The 26,320-nt window shown below is 42.6% G+C and overlaps 1 protein-coding gene across 2 annotated transcripts in view; it reads left to right on the top strand.

Annotated features, from left to right (window-relative positions):
- EBF2 (EBF transcription factor 2) overlaps positions 1–26,320 on the top strand; it is a 252,915-nt gene that overhangs the window by 166,832 nt on the left and 59,763 nt on the right. For both annotated transcript variants that reach the window (XM_028708250.2, XM_028708249.2), the window contains exon 7: positions 8,097–8,178. In XM_028708250.2, coding sequence (XP_028564083.1) covers positions 8,097–8,178 — 82 coding nt within the window. The remainder of the gene's footprint in view (positions 1–8,096; positions 8,179–26,320) is intronic.

Here is a 26,320-nt window from a genome sequence, read left to right as displayed (position 1 = left end):
GGAACCATCACTTTGCAATTCAGGACTTTGAAGATGTTTCTAAGAAAGCACACTCAACATGCTTATGGGGCGGCATCTTGATATAAGTGTGTATGGTGCTGTTATTGTCTTTGTTACCATAAGGGCTGCATATGCTTGAGCAGCTCACTTGCTCCATAAGGAGCTCCAGCTAGTCATGAACTTCATTTGAACTGTGTCTATTTACACAGCTTTGGCACCTTCCCACGGAAATATACACAGGAACTCAGGAAGCTGCCTTACTTAGGAGGTGATCTAGTCCACCTCTGCAAGTTTCCACACAGGGATCTTTCTTAGCCATAGCTTGAGACACCAGGGACTGAACCTGGAACCTTCTGAATGCAGAGTGTGCAACTGAGGCTGATCTATTTGGGCAATAGGGGCCCTGCTTCCTCAGCTTGCCCTCAGTCGACCCTCTTCTTACCTACAACTTGTCCAGGGGCTGACACTGGCTCTAAGCTTTCTCCCTCATAGTCTCAGTGTTGCCCTTGGGCAACCTAATAGCAAGGAGGCCAGGGACAAAGTTCATATTAGTTGGGCATGTCTTCCCATGGATCTGGTTCCACCTCCTGTTGGTCTCCCTGCTGGCACCAGCCATGTGCTCTGCCATTGAACAGATTCATTTCTTAAGGGAAGTGGGAATTGTAGCTCTGTAAGGGAAAAACTACAGTCCCCAAGATTCTTTTGGGGAAGTGCTTTAAATGTATGATGTGGAGCTGCCCTTTGGTGACCTGGTTTTGCCCAAATCATGTTGGAACTGGAGGGTGGGATGGACTTTCTTTGGTGATCACTCGTAGCTGAGCAAGATTGTCTTCCAAGAATATGGTTTTAACATATGTGACTGTGGAGGCCAATTCTGGATCCGCCCATCCATGGGATGCTAATATATAGATGAGTCAGGGTTTAGCGTTTAGCCCCACAACCACTACCCATTTGCTCCAAATATCAGACACCACTCTCCAAATGCCTAGGGTACAGTCAGATATAAAGAAACTGCTCAGTTGGTTAGAGTGTGATGCTGAGAGGTCTCTGGTCATGCAGTTAGTTAGAGACTGGTTCAACTGAAAACAGATGGAAAACAGCTGCAACATCTTTTGTATGGCAGAATCCACACTCACTGCCTTGCTTTCAGGGCAGCCGATATGTGATCAGACCCTGTCTACCCCACCCACAGTTTTTCATCTCTCTATGCAATTAATTTGTTGTGTTGTTTTCCATGGGAAATGGGGCCAAACTAGATGTGACATCATGCAATTGATGTGCACATTTCTAATGATGTAAGTAGCCATGGGAAAGCCTCAGCAACTAGATGCCCATAGACGTGAGGACAGATTGCACTCTTTCCTTCCCTATACTATGGTTCCAACAAAAATATATCTCATTTAATATCTCATAATTTTTGCATTTCAACGCATTCTTGTATCAATAGCACACATTCTTGTTATGGACTTCTGGGCCGAGACTGAGACGTCACAGTTGTACCATGCAGACAAGCTTGTGGGTCTGTGCATCTATTTAGCAAACAATTGGAGGAGGGTGTCAGAAGGAAGCTGCCACCTCAAAATGTTCCTCTACCAGCTTTCCAGATGTTTTGGGATACAATTCTTATCCGCTTCAGCCAGCATGGCCAATAATCAGGGTTGGTGGAAGCTGTGCAGCAATATCTGGAGGGCAGCAGATTGGTGAAGGCCGACATAAACAGCCATGCCCATGAAACCTTAGGGACTGACTTCTCCCATATGTTCCTCCTCTTCCCCCATGTGTACAGGGAAAGGCCTGCTCTAAATACTTTGTTCAGACCGAAAATGTATAGGGCTTTATCAGTGGTGGCACCTACTCTAGAAATTGCTTTCTAGGCTGACTCGTGAAGTTTGGTCCTTCACAGTCCTTAGGAAAATAGGGAAAGACTTTTTTAAAAAAATACTACAAAGGTCACTGGATCTTATTTGATGAACTGGTTTGTTTCTTTGTTCCTCTGTTTATTAGAATTTATGCTGCAAATTGACCTGCTCTCTGAATCTTGTTGGCTATGGCTGTTCTTTCGAAATGTGTTGTTTTCGTTGTTTGGATTGTTGTTTGGATTTTGTTGTTTTGGATTGTTCCAGAGTGAGTCACTCTGGAAGCCGCCTGACATCATTTTGAGAGGCATATCAATTTAAGACTGAATGAATACTTTATTAGCTAAACCATTCATCCAAATGAGTGTGAGGCATGCTCAAAGGTCCAATATTGTATTAAAAACTGTTTTCAAAAAAGATTGTTCATGAACAATATGGATCAGTGGAAGAAGCAGACACTCTACCTCTTCCCCCCACCCTCAGCTCCATCCTCTCTCTCTTCATACATTGGAGCTCAGCCTCCAAGTCAGAGAAAGCAAAATGCTGCCATTAGTTGCTGGGTTCTAGATTTGCACACACCCCCTTTTTTTAATCTAGGCTACAACAGCAGAAGACCCACAAGCCACAAGGCCATCCTGGGATGCAGCCATTCCCCCATCAGGCAATCTTAGGGAAAATTTTATCCAGGAGGGATTATTAGTTCTTTAAGATTTTACTCATTCTCTTGCACAATGTGAGATTTGGGATCAAACATAAAAAATGAAATTTTTATGAAATTTTTGGTTTATAAACCCTCAGAGTGTGTAACTCTACCATAGGGTGAACTGCAATTTTTGCATCTCATTTAGTACATAATGTGGATAGCTATATATTTGCCAAGGGCCAACATTTGCCATTATCTACTCGCCCTAAAGTGTGGGCATCTGTATGGATTTCAGTGCAGTCTGTTTCTGAGCTAGCCAATGAGGTGCCCTCCAGATAGCATTGGGCTATAACTCCCATCAACCCTGATCATCAGCCATGCTGGTTAGGGATTATGGAAGTTGTAGTCCAAGAACAGCTAGAGGGCACCACGTCACAAAAGCTGATCTATTTGTTCACAAAAGCTGCCCTGTTTGGGGCCAACTTAAATTTAACAATGGAGTTAATTGACAGTAGCCAGGAGTTTGTGTGTGTATACTTCAATATCCATCACACAAAGAGGTTTGGATCCTCTGCATTAGCCACAAAGGGAAGTTAGTACAGACATGGCAGGAAGGGGAAAATGACCTTGCTTTTTAGTAATCCCATTGAGAAAGTCACCAACTTAAAAAAAATAAAATACAAAATACAAAATCTGTTAATAAAGTTAAAAAAAACCATTGGTATTTTCAAGAACATTTTAGGTGATATTAATATCTCATTAGTTTAACGATTCCCCCCCCACTCCCCATTCTTTTGTTGTTTATTATTTGCTGTTGGAAATGAATTAGATCTCTAAATATTTCCTTTGTCTGTTGGTAAAAAGAACCCACAATTTTTGAAGTTGGCAAAACTACGGTTTTATTGGAGATGTAACACTGGTGTGTATGTTTTGGAGGGGGGGGCGATATGTTTTTTGCCTTATATTTCTATTGCTTGTTTTTCTTGTTGGTAAACCTTGGGAAAAATATACATCTTTCTTCTTTAAAGTTCTAATTCAAGGCATGAATGTGTGAGTTCTGGAGGGACTTTGGGACTGCGGTAAAAATTCGTTGTCATAGTAACAGAAAGGGAACTAGGCCTAGCTCACCTGGGACTTTAACTTACTGCAAAAGCTGGGGTTTTTTTTTTTTAGACAAGCACTCAGCAAGGGAAATAAATAAATAAATTGCTCATTGTGTTCCCAGCTGACTTTCAACTCCCGCCCCTCTCCGCAACTATTCAACCCTTATATGAATGCATTTTATTTTGTCCTGCAGCCTTCATGCATTTTCCGTGTCCCAGTTAAATCTGTGGGTTCCTCCCTCACCACTGCAATTTAGATGTACTACTAGGATACCAGGGCAAAAACACACACACACACACACACACACACACACACACAACGAGAACAGAAAATGTTTCCAGCTGAAACAAAGCTAGATAGATCACAGACAGACCTAGTGATGGTGGAGAAATTCAGTTTTGTTTGCAATATAATCAGAAATTACTTAATTCACACATCACAAACCAATATATAACTGAAACACAATTATCCCTCGAAATTCACATTTCTCTGAATTTTGCGATGCAGATCTTTAACCAACCAGTTAACAAAAATGTGAATGTTAGTGAAAGTCACATACAAAAATGCATTGTGTTAGAAGAAATGGTTTTGAGAAACTTACATGCTAGTCAAAATGGCATGCCAAACATGTGTATATTAGAAAGTCACATGATGGATACTTTTCATGAGTTTTTATTATTATTGCAAATTGCTGCAGAACTAAATTTGAGACCAGAAATAGGAGAAGCTGAAACTGACAGATTCATCTATCCATGAACAGAGCCATTCTCATTTTTGTGTTTGGACGGTGTAAACTCTGAAAATATGTTTAGGAACCTTTTGTTTTCCCATTCTCTAGCAGTTGCACACAAAATATCTAATGTAGCATAGGATAATAGGTTACAAAGAGATCTGCTATTTATTCTGTAACCTCGTTGTACATCTCACCTGCCCAGTGTTTCATTTTGATTTGTACATCTTGTGCCCCCGAGTCCCAAAATATGGAAACATCCATGTGTTTCCTGAGCATGTTTAAAATTTTCTCTTCTTTTTGAGTATTTTGAGTGTGGACCTAATATATTTATGACTGTATCAGTTGGGCAGCTTTGAAAAATGGATAGTTACATCCCAAAATCTGTAATTAATTTTCTCTGTTCCAAACCCCCCCCCCCCCGATTTTTGGGTGACATTTACATCTGCTTGAGCATATCCAGATGTGGTGCCAGTTTCGTGATTTTTCCATAGCACATATATAGTGCAGGCCAAATTGTATAACTGTTGATGCTGTTGAGGGAGGACTTTGGGGGCAGGAGTCCAGGGTCCCACTCAGCAGAAACAAAACAGAGCTGGCTCACACCATTTTGAAGCAAGTGAAATAATGCACATTAGCAACTAAAAAAGCCCACTCCTGAAAATATTAGTTCCACAGGCTAAAATGATCCACTGTGAATAACCTATTGTAGGTTGCTTGGTCCTGGGACAAACTGTCGTCCTGCTGGATTGGAAGCCTCACCATTCTTGCTGCACTGTTTCAGTGGCCACGACTGCAGATGGCCGATTCTAATTTCAGTTTCTGTTTTTTCCAATCTTAAATTTAGTTTCCTACATTTCCCTAAGAACTGGTAATTTACTTTATTTTATTCTTTCTTTAAAAAAACCCTCATGAATGTTTCTTGGCATTTAAATGTGCATTTCTCTTAATAGACACATTTTTTTTCAGGCAACATCCACATTTCCATGTTACTTTCACAAATATATGGTTTTGTGTTTTTGTTTTTTGTCTTCAATACTATGTGTCTTCAATATAAACATTTTAAATCCCCTTTTTTGGGGTTGGAGCACTACATCCACTTTGTGGTGAAGGTTAATTGTGTTTTAGTTCATATATTGTTTTGGGGAAGGGAGAATTAGGTAGATTTGCATGCTGCCATGCTAGGGGCTGTAGCAGAAGGGCTCTCAGGTGTGTTGTTAAGAGGCCTGCTTAGCCCTGCTCTCGAAGCAATTTGCCTTTTCCCTCTCCCCACCTTTGCCCTGACTGGCATTACCTAACTACTCTGTTGAATTGTACAGTCTATTCTACCACTTCCACATTTTACCAACTCGTTTCACTCCACGTGTAGACCAGGCCTTAACCAATCCCTTTTCAGATTTCAAATCAAGTTCTATCTCTCAAACTTTAATAAATTAAAGGTACCCATGCTATTCATTCAGGTTTGGTGGGTGGTTGGAGGAAGGCACAACATGTCACAATAGATGCAATATTCAAGGGTAAAACTGAATTTTTCAAATCAGTAAAACATTGCATTTTCAGTCCTGGGAACACATAGACTGCAATAGAAGAATCTGTAACCATGGTGGTAAATAGAGAGGCAAGGAACAAGGTTGAGTGAACTGGGCTACAATTATTTATTTTCACTTAAGAGATCTGTTTGGGATACTAAGTCCTTCAGCCTTTTAGCCTTCCTGCTGTGCTCCCTCCCAGTGCACCATAACTCTGGGAATACGTTACAGGCTGCCCCCCTACTGGCAAGTCCCACAGCCCTGTACCAAATTCAGTCAATATATGCACAAATCTCAAGGGCCCTTGGAGATTATGTTTATTGACCCAGAAATGTACACAATTCCCTCCTTGTGGAAGGATTGTGTGCACATTCTCCATGAAGCCTGGTGAATGTGCACAATGGCCAGTTGTTATGCACATTAATCACTCAACTTACAGTCCATATACAGTATATAGATATAAAGATTACAGTGTGGTAAACAAACAAACTCATCACTTACCTGTTGGTAAAACACAGAAGTAAATTAAATGCCACCTATAGGATATTGAAGGGATGCCATGTTGTTTTTGTTCTGGATAACAGACTTGTGTTTGGATTTTTTTTGTGGGAGTCTTTTGTAAGCCTCTCAGGGCTATAAACTAGGATGCAAGTATTCAAAATAAATAAATAATCTATTTATTGCTATGTCCTGCAAATATTACTTTTTCTAATACTTTCCAGTGTGATGAAAAAATATGTGATGTGGAATGTTTCCCCATTCATATTTATAAATTGCATTTCTGTTCCCCTGGAGATCTGAGGATACTACACATTGTTCTTCACTCCCTCATCATTTTACCCCAGCACCCCTGGAAGATAAATTAGGCAGACAGGTAGAGACTTCCCCATGGTCAACCTGTGTGACCATTACAGCAGATGAGGATTTTAAACAAGAAGGTCACATTGGCCTTTGTGTTGGACCACACTCACTGGCCTCATCAGAATGTCTGCAAACATCCCAGCTTAATATTCATGTGCTGATTGGAACATCAGTGTGGAAGGTCTCTGTGCATTCAAGTGTTGTGTGCTGATGTTCTGTTTAATGCCTGTATATCAGGCTGTCCCCCTCCCTCCTCCATGCTTTGGGGGGGGGGGCTCTGTGAACAGCTCTTACATGAATTTCATATTTTATGTAAGCTCCCAGCAATTTTATAAAATAATCTAAACTGAGAGAGAATTGCCCAAGGCTATTCAGTAAGGTTGATGAGCTGCGTAGGGATTTGGCCCCATGTCCCTCCACACCAAAACTCAAAATTCTGTCCACTTCACCATGTTTGACCTCATTATGGTTTCTTCACTTTTTTAAGTATATACCTTAAAATGTAGTGTATGGATGAGATCACCACATAAAATTGCCTGACACTTAAACAGACCTTTAGTCCTTTGTCTCAGTATTGTCTGCCACAGGGATGGGGAGAGCCTGTGACAACCCCCCCCCCCAAATGTTGTTGGACTACAACACCTATCATCCCTGACCATCAGCATCTGGAAGGCCAAAGGTTCTCCAGCCTTGGTCTATCATGACCAACAGTTGATCTCAGAAAGAGGTCTTTTCCAGCACTGGTACTGAGACCCTCTTGTTGAGATGTTGAGGCTTCAACTCAACTTTTTCTATATATATATAAAAGCCCTGCATACACTTATGAAAACACTAGGATTGGCTTCAGCTCCTCTGAATTTCATGCAAATCCCAGTTTCGCATCTACATAATGTGCGAATGTCACTTAGACCCAGATAAAGAGATATAAATTGCAGAGCTGCATTCATGAGTACACAAATACTTTCAGGGTTTTTTATGGGGGGGGAATTCTATGTCTATTATCTTTATTCTTTCTTTTTGTTTTATTGCTTCAAATTCCCAATGCAACTGTTCTTGCCTCTGTCCTCACGTTGGAAGCTTCACCTATTGTATTTTGCCTTGCTTGTCTGTGAGCTAAAAGTTTTTTTGTTTTGTTTTTAAAGATCTCTGGTTTCTAATAGCACTAGGTATTTCTTTGCAGGGCAAATAAATTCCACAAGAAATGTCATTTTAATCTGTTTTAATTGACAGCATGCTTTTAAAACACTCTGTTGTTCTCTCCCGGTGGATTCTGCCACAAGGCACAATCATATCCGCACAAAGCAAGTAAATAATAACAGACACCATTTTTTAAAGTGGAAGATGTCACACACGCTCTCTCTTTCCCCCTACAGATTCTTCTTAAAATTCTTCCTCAAGTGCAATCAGAATTGTTTGAAAACAGCCGGGAACCCTCGAGATATGCGGCGGTTCCAGGTAAGTGTTATGGGATTCTCTGTTAAGTAAGTTGTCTGTCTTTTCGCTTCCATTCCTCGTCACTGACACCATGGGTAATAAATGAGATGACAGTAAATGATAAACACCATCATATATTGTTAAAGTTTTCCCTGCATTTGTCGTATTTAATCCTTGCTTCCCCCGCTTCCCCCTTCTGAATGCCCAGGAGGGGAGGTGATGTACCCTGCCAACTAGTGATGTATATTTGATTTGACACCCCAAAGCAAGGCACTTGCATGTACAACTGCCCATAGCAGGGACTGTGTTCATGATCGGTAGCTGTCTCTGAATTTTTCAAAGTAGCTCTGTCTGTGAGCCATGCGCACGTCCAACACACACACACACACGCACACACACACACACACTTTAACATGCTCAGAATTGTCCATTCAAGTGCTTTCAAAACGGCGGCTGATCCAGGCATGGTCACTTTAAAGATCTTGCATGGTAAAGGCAACAAGGCCCATGGGACAATGACCCAGCTGCTTTGCAGGAAAATCTGCCACTGGTTTCATCATAGCTGTCGCTGATGTATTGAGAATACCAGCTAATAAAAACACAGAAGGAGGTGAAGTGTGTCAAGTTGGAAACATGGGGGGGGGGGGGAGGAGGAGGAGGGGGCTGAGGAGACACAGGCACTAAATCTCATCTCTCTTTCTCTCTCCTTTCCACGCTGTAATTGTTTAAGGCTGTGTGCAGACGTAACACATTCACAGCAGTTCTCCACATACCACTATAATGCCTCGAGCCTAACCACTCGCCATTTGATTCTGCTACTGTAGCTTGATAACTGAGCAAACATAATGAAAGAGTAAACACAGAGCCTTGCTGCAGGTGGTTTTAAGGGTGCTGGGGGTAGGAAACAGGGTTGCTTCTTAAAGAAAAACAACCCAGCAGGTTAGCTTTCAACCTGGAGAGAGAGGATTTATTCTGTAAATCGAATCTGGTACCAGACCATCATGGTATGGTTTAGACAAGTCTGTGGCCGCCACATTCTGTACAGATGGTGGCGTTCCCAGGCTATCTTCAAGGGCAGCCCCCATATTACAGCAATCTAACCTGTGTGTGACTGAAGAATCAATGTACCTTTCCTTATTTCCCTTTGACACTTAAATTTGGCACATTATCTATAGTGCAATAAAGAGGGTCTGTCATATAGTATTCCCAGATTTTCTTGTGGGGGGGGGGTCCACAACAATTGCATAAACATTTCTCTGTTGTTGCTTTGATTCCTGATGTCTTCCCTTCCGGAATTCCACTTCTGGCTCTTTTGCAGTGTCTGCAGCAGCAAATGGCCTTTGTAATCACTTTGAGAAAGGGAAGTCTCTGCATCAACCAGGGTGGAGGAGGGCATAAAGCTATTTAAGCCTGTTCTACCCCTCCTTTGGCCTCTTCAGTTTCAAAACTCAGAGTGGATATGGCCAATGTTCACTTACAGTCGTACCTTGGATCCTGAACGCCTTGAGAGTTGAACATTTTGGCTCCCGAACGCCACAAATCCGGAAGTGAGTTTTCTGGTTTGCAAATGTTCTTTGGAACCCAAACATCCAATGTGGCTTACATGGCTTCTGATTGGCTGCAGGAGCTTCCTGCAGCCAATCAGAAGCCCCTCCTTGGTTTCCAAACATTTTGGAAGTTGAACGGACTTCCCGAACAGATTCTGTTTGACTTCCAAGGTACGACTGTATTTGTTTCATGCCGAGACAGAAATCAAACCAGCAAATATATATTCACTGTTGTTGTTGCTTTTTGCCCACAAATGATATGTACATAACTCATTTACATTTTCCTGCTATTTGCATTGTGTTTCCTTTGCATTGAAATGAATGGGGTGGAATAACAACTTAATTTTTATAAGTTACTTAATTTCACCACAGCAGATAACAAGATGGATAATGTAGTTTTGGACAGACAGGAAATTTGCACTCCGTAAGATCCACGATATGGCTGCCTTATCTATAAGAGCATCTTGTGCAGCATCTTCTTCTGCACACGCATGTGCTGTGTGGCTTGAGGACCTCTGGCACTCCCTTCCCCCAGATGCAATACTTCAGCGTCAAACTACTTCTAAACTTCCTCAGGCACAAGCCTTTATGGCAGATGCTACTATGGATGCTATGCAATTTCCAACCAGGGCTGTGTCCTCTCAAGCAGCGGAATGGAAACAGCGCTGCATGTGACAAATACAAGGATGAATGGAAAATGTTGTCCCTGACCCTCAGATACCTTTAAGAGTATAATTTCACAACTAGCCTTCAGAGCCATGGGGCTTGTTGTCAGGGGCCTTTTGGGGGCCAACCTGTAGCAGACACCTAGAGTTATGGGGCCTTGGAAGGGAGTATATAACAGGAAGGTTTCCCTACTCAGCTGAAAAGACGAGGCTTCAATGAGGGGGTAGATGAGAACCCCTCAGCCCTGGCACCATTGGTTGTGAGCAGTTAGAATCTCTTACTAAGGTTCCCTACTGCAGATCTTTTGTGTGAAAATGAATAAATATGACCCAGATCACCCTGCCTTGTGTCTTGCCTTCTTATTTACCAGTATAGTTGCAGACACTTCGGTTGCAGCCCATGTGTGCCAAGCACTGAAAATACAACGTTCTACTGACTTGAAAAAAATCACTTTTAACCTTGAATGTTGCACCTGTTGTAACATTTTGCCCCCCCCCCCCCAGCCCCCAATAAAGTTGCATGAATAGTATGGGTACCTTTGATTTATTAAAGTTTGAGACTCAGAACTTGGATTGAAATCTGAAGAGGAATTAGTTAAGGCTTTGTGTACACATGGAGTGAAATGAGGTGGTAAAGTCTGGAGGTGGTAGAATAGATTGTACAATTCCTCAGCACAGCTGCATTGGACTTAATGGTCTTCTGAGGCCACCACTTTCAGTTTAAATGTGTTTTACTTTACTTCCAAATGTGTTAAATCATTTCTGCTACATTGAGGATCTGCTTGCTCCTTCTTCTGGGTGGGGCTCTTGACTATAGCTTCAAAACCCGTCCTCGCAACATAACTGGTACCATTTCAGATTGCAAGGGGAAATTGATCTTTAAGTGCTCTTTGTTTAATTCTCTCCTTGTGGTGGTGAATATGGTATTTTTTCTTTCTACATTTTTTTCTGTACTCTTTCAGTATTTTTTTCTGAGCTCCTTCCACTGCTACTCATTATGCACTGTAGGTGCCCAGAGATTCATGGATCCCACATTAAAACTCTATATGGTCTATTAAAGAATGCAAAAAAATACTAAAACTTATTCTCTTCTGAAAGGTTTCACACAGATGCTGATAAGAGTTCTACTCAAGTGTTTTTAGTGTGAAGATCATCTCAGAATATCAGTAATGTTTTTGCAGCCCCAAAAATGCGTACTCTTTTATCTTTCATCCAACTTCTTCCATATGCCCTATATCAGCAAAAGATAATTAAAGTGCCAGAGATTATGATTTAGGTTACAATGGACACTTGTCAATCCTAAAAATGTCAGACCATCTCAGATTTGTTAAAACAAGATACAGGCGTTGTACATGCAGAATGAAGGAATAAAGGGGGGTGTTTCTTCAAACGCTTGATTTAATTAAGTTTTAGAAACAGAAAAGTAGGTGAGGGGAACAAAAAGATCTGAGTGAATTTTATCTCTATGCCAGATCATGTACAGGTTATAGAAGGGTCATATATACCGGGTATATGTGGTAGGGTGTTCATGTAACCTTGTATAGTATTAGAAACACTGTCAGAAGGGAACCCTCTATTTGAAGGTAACTGATGTAGATATGGCACAAGGCTTTTTAGGTGCCAGTACATGTCCAGGGAGAAAATCAGTTCACATTTAAAGGTAAACCTACCTCATTTGCACTTTCCGAAACAGTACATGAACTGGAGCACGGCCGTCCTTCTAAACTCACCCATCTTGGAATTTTGCAATGCAGTTCTCCAGCCAGAGTCCTTCTGTGTCATAACTTTACCATGAGACGTGATCAGTGATGTGACGTTATTTTGTGGAAACCCCTCCCCTTTTTCTAACAAGGCATTGTTTCATCAAATTAATTGGAAATATCACGAATGCATTGAGATTGAATGATAAAAAGACTAGTCAACTATTTCTAGGATGCGTCTTTGAGAATAGGATGTATAATTTCCTGGTTGTATCCAACAAAGTTCTACACAGAGTAGACCCACTGAAATCTATGGACATGACCTATACTTGAATGACTCGTGTCCCCTTAATGAATCTTAAAAATTCACACTCACTGTAATTACACGAGCATTTGTAGATTGAGGCACACTGGGATGAATAGTTCCCCGAATTCATTGATTTATTACAATATTATGCATGAGTAGTTCCTCCAGATGGATCTAGCTTATCTGAATGGACACTTCCTTGCATATGTGGGGTGGTTGGAACAGAATGGGACAGTCTGCCCACTCAAGAGGTCTGTATGTACAGCAACACACATATATGGCCCAGGAGCAAATCTTGTAGATATCCCAAATCATTTATTTTTTCCTCCTTCATGGTTCTAATTTGGGAGGGGGGAGGGGCAAAATACATTTCCTGCAAGTTGTTAAATTAATCTAGTTCTGATCCTCTAAACTGCTTAGGCATATTCGAAAGCTCTGTGGAGACAGATTTTTCTGAGATTTTTGAGACTGAATACATTTTCTCAAAGTATTCAGCTCCCCTCTGGTCATGTTTCACAGCAGCGAAAATTACATTCTGTTATACAGTTGTACCTCAGAAGTCGAACGGAATCCATTCTGGAAGTCTGTTCAACTTCCAAAACATTCAGAAACCAAAGAGCAGCTTCCGATTGGCTGAAGGAAGCCACGTTGAACGTTTGGGTTCCAAAGAACGTTTGCAAACTGGAACACTTCCGGGTTTGCGGCGTTTGGGAGCCAAAACGTTTGACTCCCAAGGCATTCGTCAACCAAGGTACGACTGCATTCTCTTACTACAGACTTAATAATCTGGAATGAATATCACAAACCCTTTAGAGTGTTCTCACTGTCACTTGATTCAACATTATACATACATATATTAAAAAGTTTCCTCCACCCATTTATTCACACAAATTGGCTGAAGAGACAGAATCTTCCCATTCTTTCCTGCACGGTCACTTTTGAAACACGTAGTGCTTTCACAACACCCACACTGTAGTTTATGTATATATTATTCTAGCAAGGAGCTCACTATGGCACACCTGATGTCTTCCTCTGAGGTAAGTTAGCCTCAGAAACTGTGGCTGACACAGCTTTGCCATTGGCAGCAGCATGAGGTTAGCCAGGAGCTCCGAATCAAGAACTGTGGGATACTTCTATAGGACAAGCCAGATGACAATGCTGAGGAAGCAAGCTAAAGGTCTAGCTCAAAGGGCAACCAGAAGGCAGAAACAAGGAATGAGCTAGAACTGTGTTAGAGTCATTGCAAGTGGAATCCCTGATCTGGACCTTGTGTAGAGTAGAAATGAATTTGCTCTTCACCACAAGGATGAGTTTCAAAGATTTACTGGAAAACAGTTACAAATAAATGTTACATAATACAAAGTCACACATTGCTCTTAAGCAATGTCATTCCATATTCTTTTTAGTCCTTAATAAAGTTCAATAAACTTTTCTCTCTCTGTTCCCAGAGAGAGATCCTGAGTAACATACTTGTATCATCATCACAGAGCTTTTGCTTCTGCTACTGCTGCAACTGACTTTTCAGGATTCATCTCCTCCTGTTAAAGATCTCTAGGATTCCAGTGATGAGTCATCAATTATTTCATAGCATTTTAAATGCAATGCATTCAAACCATATCATTTTATGCATGTAAAACTTTTCTATGTTTATCAAACTGTCTGTCCTTTTCTGGTTCAATCTTACACTCTTCACCAGCAGAGTTGGCACCATCAGGCTTTTGCTGAGGTCCACACCCCAGAAAGGGGACTCACTACTAACCTCCTAAGCCTCCTGGTGCTGCCACTTTTCTTTGTCAAGAGAGAGCAGTGACAGAAGCAAGGAGAAATATCACTTTCAGTGATTAGGCAGTATTAACAATGAGTTAATCCCTGTTAACTAAATTGGTGCACACTCACAAAGACAAATTCATTAGTCAATTTATCTCTTCCTTTCACACTGGAACCCCAATGGATAACTTCGGGAAGCTTGTCTGAATGGAAAGAGAGAGCAGAATGGAAGGCTGCTGTGACTTGTTTTTCTTCTTCCCATGATGAAAATAACAATAATAAATATTAAAAATTTAATAGCATAGCAACTTTTGCCAAACTAGAAAAATATGTTAGTGTAACTGAGCAGTTATAAGGGAAAGTACATCATGAATTTCGTATTATTTCCAGATGTCCGGTGCTATAAAGGATCCCCACCCCTCTCTTGGAACCATAACAGGATTCCACCCCCACCATTTCACTGAGGGATGAGATAGGCTGCACAAATTCTGGACACTCATTGGGAACACAAACCCCAGAACAATTCTAGCAGAAGAATATCCTTGGAGTACATTCATGACACCATTATATTTCAGTTAGTGCTGGTTCTCACAGTGGCCCCCACTAATAGCAAACTCAGGTGCCTGTGTGGCAGTCAGTCTGGGAGCAAATAAATGAGTGATTCCTACATGCTTTGCAGAAAGAAGAAGAAATTTTAAGGACCAAAACAGACACCTGTGAGGTCCCATTATTTAGAGAATAATGTTGGCGATTAACTCGAGAGAGAGACAAGCAACTATACCCTCTTAGACCCCGATCACCTGATTACAACCTCATTCATGCCACCAGTGTTTAATCTTGGCTGGCAAAACCGAACCCAAACTAGAAAAGTGTCTTTCAGGAAGGCCTTAGCCTGACTTCTTGCTTAGCTATACAAGCGATACTTGCCTATGGTGCTCAACAGTTATCCTAACAGACCTAGATCTCCAGGGATGTCAGTCCAATGCCTTTCACCAGCCTTAAATACCCCTAAAGAAAACAAAAGCATGTCATGTTTTATGATAATGGGTGAACAAGTGGTATTGATGGATATGCCATCAGGAGGGCATTGGCAAAAGAAGGGAGGGGGAAAGCACCTAAATGGTTAACAAGATAATGGTAAGAAATATTGACCTTGATTTGTTTAGCTAAGATGTAAAGATTTCTGAAGGTCAAAGGTTTTCTTGTGTAGTGTTTTGGAGTCTAACTGTGCCTGACCCTCTAACATTAAGTTGCTGCGGCCTGCAGTTTTGAAGAGTGAAGCGAACGAGGGGGGAAAGGAGAAGGGGGAGAGAACAGGAAATGGAGTGAGGTGTTTCAGGAAGTTGTCAGGAGTTGACTGATTGATTCCAGATGGAAAGGGTCACCCTCCATGACCCAGGAAATGCTCACTGGGGGAAAGCTGTTGGCTGGTGAAAGGGGGAGGGCCTGGGAGCTGGAGACTATAGAGGAATGTCCGCTTCCTTTTTTTAAAAAAACAAAACAAAACACAAAAATCATGGACTTTTAACTCTTCAGTATAAAACATGCTTGGCAGTGGTCTATTTTCGGCATGAGATTTGAGTGGAGCTATGTCTCTATTAAAGAACAATTTCTTATCCATAATGCTAAGCAGCTTTTCGTTGGTAAAATATGTTGTTGTGGTGGTTCCAATAATCCCAAGGTAGAATACAATAAAACAACTCAATACAAAACAGCAATTCAAAACGAATTCAATATACAATAAAACCAACCCATCATTATTAAAGTAGTCAGGAATCATTCAACTGGTATCAGGAGTCACTGAGAGCTACAGTAGGTATATTTTAAAGTAGGTGAATGATTCATGGTGAAGGAAAAGCTTGGGTGGAAGATGATGAAGATTCATCTCGTACTCTCTCTAGCCCTGTGCCAGAAAATGTCTCCTGCGTTTCCTCCCTGACCATTCTCCATTAACTAATGGAGAAAAGAAATTTCACCTGAAAATTATCAAAGGGGAGATAAAAAGTTGGTGAAATTCTCACGGGATGCAAGTGGCCAAGGGGTCATTGTGAGTGTCTCGTCTTTCATTCTGTAAAGCATCCCACCAGTGATCTGCACTCTGCAGCCTTCTTGGGAGTCTGCACTTCAACCAAACCCAGGGAAGGCATCGTGATGTAACTTATTCCATGGGGTGGAATGGAAAGTGAGGGCAACCAAAAAGGCAGTAGAGTGCTGGAGAAATTTCTGATGGAAAGAAAAACACATACACTACCCTTGGCCACCTGTCAGAGAACAGGTTTATGCCACACTGAAGACCAACCAAAATTCCAATGAAGTTCTACAGCGCCCATGAGGTACATAAATGGAAGCCTCTTTCACAGAGGAAGAAAACTTTTGAGAAACCAGAAGACAGATCTTGGCACAGCACTAGTTTGCCCCTAGTATCCAACAAGTAGAGGTACACTCAGAGTTGACCCATCCATGAAACAAGGCGAGGTGACCACCTCAAGTGGCAGGATCCACAGGGCCAGCAGATCTGGCCTCCAAGGAATACATCACCCACTGATGCTGCTGCGGTGGCAGCAACAGCTAAGGCTGTTGGAGGCTGCATCTGCCTTCTCCTTGCCAGCATTCTTGGTGACTAGGAGGTGCTGCTGGTCTCCTCCCACCCTTCTTCCTGATGTAGATCTTCATTCCCCTTTTGCTCTTCACTCACCCCTTCTTCCCTAGTCCAAAGGGGGCATGTTGCCATTTTGTGGTTCGCCTCAGGTGCCAAAATGCCTTGGGTCAGCCCTAGGTACAGTTCCTCTAATCAGAGGCATACTGGCTCTGAGTGTGGATGTTCTATACTTAGTGATCACTTGGGATGTGCAACAAAATATTGCTATGTGGAGTGTTGTTTTTCAAGATTCCAATCAGCCATGCCATGTTACAGAATACTACATTTCCTTCTAGTTGCCCAAAATACAAGAAGCAAAGGCTGGAATCTGTTTTGTTATTTTTGTTGCAATACACAGCATATTTGTGTACTGTTCTGGTGGACACACATACTATGAGCTGTGAATGTCATATGGTAATGATGGCTGTAACGGTAACAAACATGTTAGAACCAACATATGCCAGGGACTGCTGTGCCCATACTGATTTGGCAGTTTGAAAGGTAGGTTTGTTAAACATTTCCCTTGCTGTCCTAGAGTACTACTGCCAAGGTTTGAGAGTGCAGATATGGAATATACACAATTAGGTGTACCTGGGCTGTTCACATATATGTGTATTTGGGCCTAGTGCATAGGGTTGTATCCAGTGTAGTGCTAAGGAACCCATCATGGTAGCACACTTCCCCCTCCTCCATGCTACCCCAAATCTCTTCTGGATCTCCTCCCCACCCCCTGGAGCAGATTTGGGAAGGGTGCTGGGTTTCATGGGAAGGGGGAGAAGCGGATAAATTTCTGCTGCACAAGCATAACTTGTGCTAGTAGAAGAGTGCTTTGGACACCGTCCATAGTATGTAGGTAAAGGTACCCCTGCCCGTACGGGCCAGTCTTGCCAGACTCTAGGGTTGTGCGCTCATCTCACTCTAGAGGCCGGGAGCCAGCACTGTCCGCAGACACTTCCGGGTCACGTGGCCAGTGTGACAAGCTGCATCTGGCGAGCCAGCGCAGCACACGGAACACCGTTTACCTTCCCGCTGGTGCTTTCGAACTGCTAGGTTGGCAGGCGCTGGGACTGAACGACGGGAGCGCACCCCGCCGCGGGGATTCGAACCGCCAACCTTTCGATCGGCAAGTCCTAGGCGCTGAGGCTTTAACCCACAGCGCCACCCGCGTCCCATCCATAGTATGTAAGAGACTGCAAAAATGTGAATTAATTTACTAATTATTTATTTCAACGTTATCTAGATTATTCTGTGTAGGTGTGGGGTAAGAGAAACTCCCCAGCCCCCTAAATCCAAGACAATTGGGATAATGTCGAAATAAATTATAATGTGTAGTAAATCAATAGATCTATTAACGTCAGGGAGATGGTGCTTAGTATTATTTACCATTTTATTATGTATACTTGTTTTTAAATTTTGTGGATTTTATCTGTATTTTTGGTGAATATTTTATACTAATTTATGGAAACCGCTGAGAGATTTTTCTTTTTTTGTGGTGGTGGTGGGAAGCACACCCATAGGAGATCAAAAAATTGGACCATTCCTAGTTTGGCACTGAGATACTGGGTGAGAACCAGGCTGGGGAGGGAAGAGCTCAAAGGATCCAAGCCTGCAATAAGGCAGTGGGGCAGTCAGGTCTCCTCCTCCACATGCTGTTTTTGTTGTAAAAAATAATATATTTCCTCACCTTACTTTATATGAAAAATGAGGCAGAACCATGAGAAAACAAACATGGCTGCCACATCCCATCTTCTCTGGCCCCAAATCTCCCACTACATGATTGTTTTTGATACCTTCTGCCACTGCCACCTCCAGTCATATTAAATTAAGCACACACACACACATATATGTAAAAATATGCTAGAATGATCTGTGGTCGACTGTATGCTTCCGGTGTATATATAAGTTTATACCTCTATCCCAGTGGGTGTGTATAATATATAGTCTCTGCTTGTGCATGGTTGGAATTGTGTGTGTGTGTGTTATGTTTGTGCAATAATATACGTTTTGATTTACATTTGGTTACAATTTAAAATCTTCTCGTAAATATTTCAGACACTGGAATAATTCAGCCTTATTCCCTTGCCACTGAAGTGTGGTCTGGGCTGGCCAGCAAGAGATTAAAATTTATTTCCATTGTTTAAGAGAAAATAATGAAGTGCATCTGACTGGGCTCTCTTATGTCACAGGGGAAATGTTCACTTTGGAGCAGAGTCCCAGCTCCACCCAAATGCACAATGATGAAATCTATTGGCACATGAAAGCAACACATTTTGTGGCGGGAATGCGAGTACAGCATTAATGCGCAGTATGACAGGCACCTTTTGGAATGAATTAAGTTCATCTTGAGAAGACAAAGCATTCTTTCAGTCAGCATAAGATTCTCCCAGAGAGCAGGTTTCCCTTCTGTGGGCCAAGAACAGTTTTGTCAGCTGTTAAAGCCAGAAATTCTCTTTCTGAAAGTGGGACACACAGGTTTGAGAATATTCCCACACAGGGTTAGCTTTTTATTCTTTAATGAATGCATATTGGTCTATGGAATATGGGTGCTTCCAAAATTCTCCTCTGAATTTCTCCATGGATTTTTGGGGTCTTCCTTCTTCTTTTTTCCTTTTTCCCCATAATTTATTACTATTATTATTATTGAAGATTTTCTTGATTTACAAAAGTGTGTGCAATGTCTCTCATATGCCAGTCTGGGCTCTATTGGGAATAAGGGCAGAAAATAAATTTAATTAATAAAATAAATAAAAATAGTGGGTGATAAGAGAAAAAGCTCTAGGCTGTACTGACAAATAAAAAATGAACAAACCACCAGGTCCAGATGGCATTGAAGAAGTTCTTAACTCAAATGTGAAATTGGTGATTTTCTTACAAAAAAAGTAAGATAAACATCCATACCTTAAGATTAATACCCATACCTGACCAATAACACATTATTATTATTATTATTATTATTATTATTATTATTATTAGGAATTGAGGTGAGACATTACAGGCCAGTTAGTTTAATATCTTTCTGATAAAACTGGTGAAAAGCTTTGTCAAAGATAGAATTACCAAACATATAGAACAATAAGTCTTGCCAGCATAGCTTCCTCAACTCCCATCTAACTAACCTTTAGTGTTCTGAGTGGGTAAGTAAGCAGATGGATAGACATTGTGTACATGGACTTCTGAAAATGTCCCTGAGTGAGATGAACAGTCATGGGGCACGAGAACTGGTTCTCATAGGATCAGTAACAGGAAGAAGAGACCAGAAATAAATGGAGAGTTTTGACAGTGGAGGGATGTAGTGGAGTCTGTCCAAGACTGTCATTGGGATCTCTGTGTTTTAATTTGTTCATAAATAATTGGGCTGAACAGTGAGCTGGGATTGAGAGGAACCCCAAAGAACCTCTCAAAACTGAGTGAATTGAATTAAAATGAGAAATATGATTCCAATCTAAACAAGTGAGGCAAAAAATTCTAATTTCACACTCACACTGATGGTGCCTGAACTAGTGGTGACTGACCAGGAAAGAGAAGTCATGATAATTCAGTGAAAATGTTGACCCAGTGTGTGGCAGCTGTGAAAAAGGTCAAGTCCATGTTACAAAAGGATTTGAAAACAAGGTTGCCAATATCACAATAGCATTCTAGCAATCTATGGTGTGACCACATTTGGAATACTGTGTGCAGTTGTAGCCACTGCATCCCCAAAAAGATATTGTAGAGGTGGAAATGGTTCAGGAAAGGGCAACCAACATGATCCTGGGGTAGACATAACTCCTATTTTATGCCACAAGATGTAGTGATGCCCACCACCTTAAAAGAGGTTTGGACAAATACATGGAAAACAAGGCTATCAATGCCTTGTAGCCCCAGTGACTATGCTCCTCCTTCAGCAGCAGAAGTAGTATGCTGAGGAGCACAAGTGGGAAAGCACTGTTGTGCTAATGTCTTGCTTCCAGGATTCCCATAAGCATCTAGTGAGAATGGGGTGCTGGACTAAATGAGCCTTTGGTCTGATCCACCATGTTATGTACTGAAGTTCTCACCCTCGGCCAGCAGGGGGATACTGTAGATAGTTATGCAAATAAGGGATTGAAAGTGACGTTCAGTGATTGGATAGTTTTAGAAAATTGTTACAGTTACGTTGTACTGGAGCTCTATATAAGCAGGCTGACTGAACCCTTCAGTTCTGTTCTGTTCTGGCCTGTGAATAAACAAGAGCTGTTTGAAGAATCGCTGTGTCGTATGATATGTTCACCCACAACTTAACACACCAGGAGATTCTTCTTACATGTGTATAGGATTGCAGCCTTTGATATTACTTTAGCTATATGGCAGTTATGGCTCCCATGCAGCTAGAGGCAACATTAAAGAGCCCCCTTTTCACAACCATAAGGGGTAAAACCTTTTAAAAAAAGTAAAGAAAATTTGATTTTGAGGTGGGAGGAAATAAAAGATGTCTGCTTTTCAGTTAAAATAATTCTGTCTGATTATAAGCAACAGTAGCCCAGTCAATTGCAAAGGAGCTTTCCCCGCTGCCCCATCCTTAACCCCATCTTGTTGTCTTCTGTAAGCTTAAAGACTTAGGTTTCACTCCTGAAAATCTGCTCCCTTCCTCAAAACACTGGGATAGGAGAATGCTGGTAAAACCATTTCCTGTCATTACAGTGTAGACCTGTAATTTGTAAAGGAGCTCCCCATTCCCCCACTGATCCCGGATTTTTTACATTAGATAGAGGTGTACGTTTCAGTTTTGCAAAGCTGTTCCCTTTCCTCTACTCCTCTTCCCCACTTTAGCCTCTTCCTTCTATGGGAAGCTTAGAGATATAGTTTCACTTTTAGCAGATGCTTTTCTGCAGGGTTTTTTTTTTATATAAAAAAAAAATCTGGTCCACCAAGGCACCATAAAGGGCTTCACCACCCCTGCCTTGCTTTGGACAAACCCAACATCACCTCAACTCAGGATTCAGGATTAGCTTTAGAAAGCCATTCCACTTCCGAGTGGGATGGTGTTGCGGCTGGATCACGTGGCCTCCACACACATCGGGGGCCGGCGAAGCCCCACGATATGGCCCCCGGCCAGCCAACCCAGCCGGCCGGGGGGTGGCTTACCCCCCTTTTAAACCGTAGCACGGCAAGGGGATCTCCCTCTTGTTCCAGCTTCCACAGATCTCCCTCCCGTCCTCTTTTCATGCATTGACTATATTGGCCTTGCTATGGACCTCGGTTGGTCGCCGTTGAGGGGCCTGGTAGGAATTTTTCCACTTGGCAAATTGGCACTGGCCATTTGGTTTTCGCCCACCTCGTAACAAATGTCACAACTTTGTAAGGTTTGGTGGTTAGGCATTGGTAAAACCTTGTTCAGGGGAGGGGAGGTGTGGCCATCACCTGCTCCTTCATACTAAAGGGTATTCTGTTAAAGGAATCTGAGGGGCATAGTCTCTGTCCGAAGCCCAGACAGTGGCTAGGGCCATGGCATGACCCCTATCAGTGACCCTGGGGGAGATCCTAGTTGATGTGCATCAGCAGGGCTCACCCTACTGGTGGTAAACCCTTGTGAGACTTCCTGCAGGTGGGCAGGAGTCAGATATAGTCAGTTCAATTCCAGTGCCTAAGCCAATACCACTCACATTCTGTAACCAATAAAGTTGTGGCCTAAATTTTGCCCATTAACCTAAAATATGGTGTCCATGTGTTATTATTCAACATGATGTGGGGGCATGGGTTCTTGACACACAACAAAACCCTCTGGAACCTGCAGTTGTTCTGTTTTGATTTCTGCACACTGTGGAGACTGTTGCACCTGCAGAGTTTGCCACAGGAGTAATTTCTTGCCACAGGAGTAATTTCTTTCCATTTCTTCTGCCTCCCCTCTGCACGTTGATCAAACAAAGCCTCTCCTCCTCCTCAGAGAGGGGAGATATTGTGAGCGGGAACCATTCCCACGGCAGCAGGGGGGCATGTTCGGCCCCCTGCGTCATCTCCTGGCTGCCGTGCTGCCCCCTTGGCTGGCCAGCCAATAGGGCTGGCCTGGGGGAGGGGCTTAGCTGCATTCAAGTGGCTGTGGCAGCCTCCGCGCCTCATTCAGCCCTCGGAAGACGACGGATCAAGAGCTCATCATCTTCGGCTGGTTGGGAGTGTGCAGGCAGTGTGAGCCAGGAGGAACAATGGTGGAATTGAACTAAGGAACTAAGGAAAATAATAATAATAATAATAATAATAATAATAATAATAATACCCTGCCCATCTGACTGGGTTTCCCCAGCCACTCTGGGAGAATCTATTCATTGTATGGTTCTGCATCTCAAAATGGAGGTGTAGAACTGGAAAATGTGCCAGGTAAGACAACCACAATTATCAGGAGGCTGGAGCACTTCCTGCATGAAGGAAGGTTACAATGTTTGAGGCTTTTTAGTTAAGGAAAATAGTGACAGGAGGGGGCTTGATTGAGGTCCTTAACTTTATGCACAGTGGAGAGAAAGTGAATTGAGAGAGCTTTCTCTCATAATATTAGAATTCAGGGCACTGGCGGAAGAAGAGGAGTGGGGGGGGGAGCGTACCGCCCCCGGCAGTGTGATCCCCAGGGTGCCATTGTGCCCCCCCCCCGTGCTGGGCACCACACCCCCGCAGGTGGCGCGCCCCCGGGCAGCGTGCTCCGCCCCGAGACGTGCACCAGCCCTGCCCTCGCCTGCTCTCTGCCACTGATTCAGGGTCATCCAATGAAACTGACCAGAAGGCGATTCAGAATAGACAAGCTGAAGTACTTCTTCACACAGTACTATGGAATTCACTGCCAGAAGATGTAGTTCACATCTTCACCAAATATTTAAAGCAATGTAAAGCATTTGGCTTCCCCTAAAAAAAAATAATCAAAAATCGTAGGAGCTGTATTTTTTTTTGAGGGTGTTGAGAATTGTATCTCTGTGAGGGGTACACAACAATTTCCAGGATTCCTTTGGGAAAGACATGTGATTTAAATTTGCTTTAAATATCTGGTGTGGATGTGACCATAGTGACAACCACTAACTTAGATGGCTTTAAAAAGAGATTTGATAAATTCATGGAGGATAACAATGGATATACAGCTCTCTTCCAGGTCAGAGGCTCTGAAAGTTGGAGAACTTGGTGGAAGAGGAGTTTTGCTCCTGTCCTTTGTGGGCTTCCCAGAGGCACCTGGTTGTTCTTTAGCAATAAGATAGGTAAAGGGACCCCTGACCATTAGGTCCAGTCGTGGCCGACTCTGGGGTTGTGGTGCTCATCTCGCTTTATTGGCCAAGGGAGCTGGCGTACAGCTTCCAGGTCAAGTGGCCAGCATGACTAAGCCGCTTCTGGTGAACCGGAGTAGCGCATGGAAACACCGTTTACCTTCCCGCTGGAGCGGTACCTATTTATCTACTTGTACTTTGACGTCCTTTCGAACTGCTAGGCTGGCAGGAGCTGGGACCGAGCAACGGGAACTCACCCTGTCGCGGGGATTCGAACTGCCAACCTTCTGATTGGCAAGTCCTAGGCTCTGTGGTTTAACCCACAGCGCCACCCGCGTCCCTAGCAATAAGATACCTGCTGTGTAATAGAATGCATGTCAGTAGAATCATATATTAATGGTTGCACTCATGTACAAATTGCAGCAAGTCAGTGAGCAGGGGCAATATAAGCCCTTGTTCATACATTGTTTGCCAGCAAAACTGGCAAGATGGATATTACAGAGAATGTCTAACTGTTTGTGACTGAATCCCAGATGGGGTGTAGTGGGTTAGAGTGTTGGACTAAGTCCCAAGAGACTGGGGCTCAAATCTCCACTCAGCCATCAAGCTCACTGCGTGATTATTTAGGTCACAGTCAAGTTCACTGGTGCATTTCATTTTTGGTTATTCATAAATTTTTGGTGTGGGATTTGCAGTATTTACTTGCAAATGTTGACGTTCAGGAGCTTTCAGATATTCATTGTTGTTGTTGTTGTTACTACTGCTACTACTAGCATTTCAATTTAGCCATGCTATAACCAATAACACTCAACAAAAGAGCAGCAAAACTAGTACATGTTTGATACAGGCATGCATCATTCATATATGACTACTCTCATCATATGATTTGTGCTTTGGAATAAATTCCAGCTTACAAAAACACCCTGAGAATTATGTTCTGATTCTTGACCAAAACAAGCTTACCAGACACCCTTTAGAAAGGGTTTACTTTATGTAACTTGATGACTTCATCCTGCTGAATTGCAAGGTGAGCTGTTATGTGCCCCTTGCTTGCACATTTAAGATCTTTAATGCACTGGGTGTTCTTTAATAAATACAGGAGTAGCCAAAAGTCTTAAGAGCATTACAAAAGCTCTGCTGGATCAGATCAAAGGTCCTTCTAGTCCAGCAATCTTTTTCTCCACAGTGGCTAGCTGCTAGCAGCTTCCAGCAAGCTCCTCAGCAGGGCACAAAGGCGATACCCTCCCCCTGCTGTTTAAGGGCTTGGCATGTGCTGACTCTCATGCTAGCTAACATCAATGGGGCTTCCCCTCATGTCCCTCAGTGATGCTCTCATTGCTCAGAGCAAGTGCTTCAATTTCTTATTGTCCCAGTTTTAAATTTAGTCCTCCACATTTCCACGTCAGTTTGCAATTTACATTTTTTAAAAGTCCTCTGGAAAACTGTCAGTATTTTTGTCTGACTTTCTCCTATACAGTTGATATCTGCAAATACCTACATTTCTGCAAAGAAATTTCTACTAACGTAATACATTTCTACTAACGTAATACATACATTTACAGTAATATGCACATGTACTGTATACACATGTTTTTAGTATGAGCATATTTGTACATGTTGCTTTGGCAGACGACTGCTTTGCAAACTTTGGATAGGTGTGAGTTTTGAAGGATCATAGACTCGTAGAATCATAGAGCTGGAAGGGACCATGAGACCATCTAGTCCACTGCCCCCTACAATGGAGCAATCCTTTGCCCAGTGTGGGGCACGTATTCTAACAATGGTTATTGCTTCAGAAAGTTCACCTTTGAATATGCCCCTGGTACTACTGGTACTATTTCTGTCCTCAAAACAGCCCTGTGAGGTGGGCTAGGTAGAGAAAAAACACGGGGGCCAATCTCACCCAGTGTGCAGCATAGCTAAATAGGGGTTTGAATTCAGGTATTCCGAGTTCTACTGGGATGCGGGTCTAAACCACTGAGCCTAGGGCTTGCCGATCAGAAGGTTGGCGGTTCGAATCCCCACGACGGGGTGAGCTCCCGTTGCTCGGTCCCTGCTCCTGTCAACTTAGCAGTTCGAAAGCACGTCAAAGTGCAAGTAGATAAATAAGTACCACTCCGGCGGGAAGGTAAATGGCGTTTACATGCACTGCTCTGGTTTTGCCAGAAGCGGTTTAGTCATGCTGGCCACATGACCCAGAAGCTGTCTGCGGATAAATGCCAGCTCCCTCGGCCAGTAAAGCGAGATGAGCGCTGCAACCCCAGAGTTCTCTGTGACTGGACCTAATGGTCAGGGGTCCCTTTACCCCTTTACCTTTACCTATTCTGGGTTCCAATCTAATTA

Source organism: Podarcis muralis, chromosome 15 (genome assembly GCF_964188315.1).
Source record: "Podarcis muralis chromosome 15, rPodMur119.hap1.1, whole genome shotgun sequence".
Taxonomy (NCBI): Eukaryota; Metazoa; Chordata; class Lepidosauria; order Squamata; family Lacertidae; genus Podarcis; species Podarcis muralis.
This window is presented reverse-complemented; position numbering and strand designations above follow the sequence as displayed.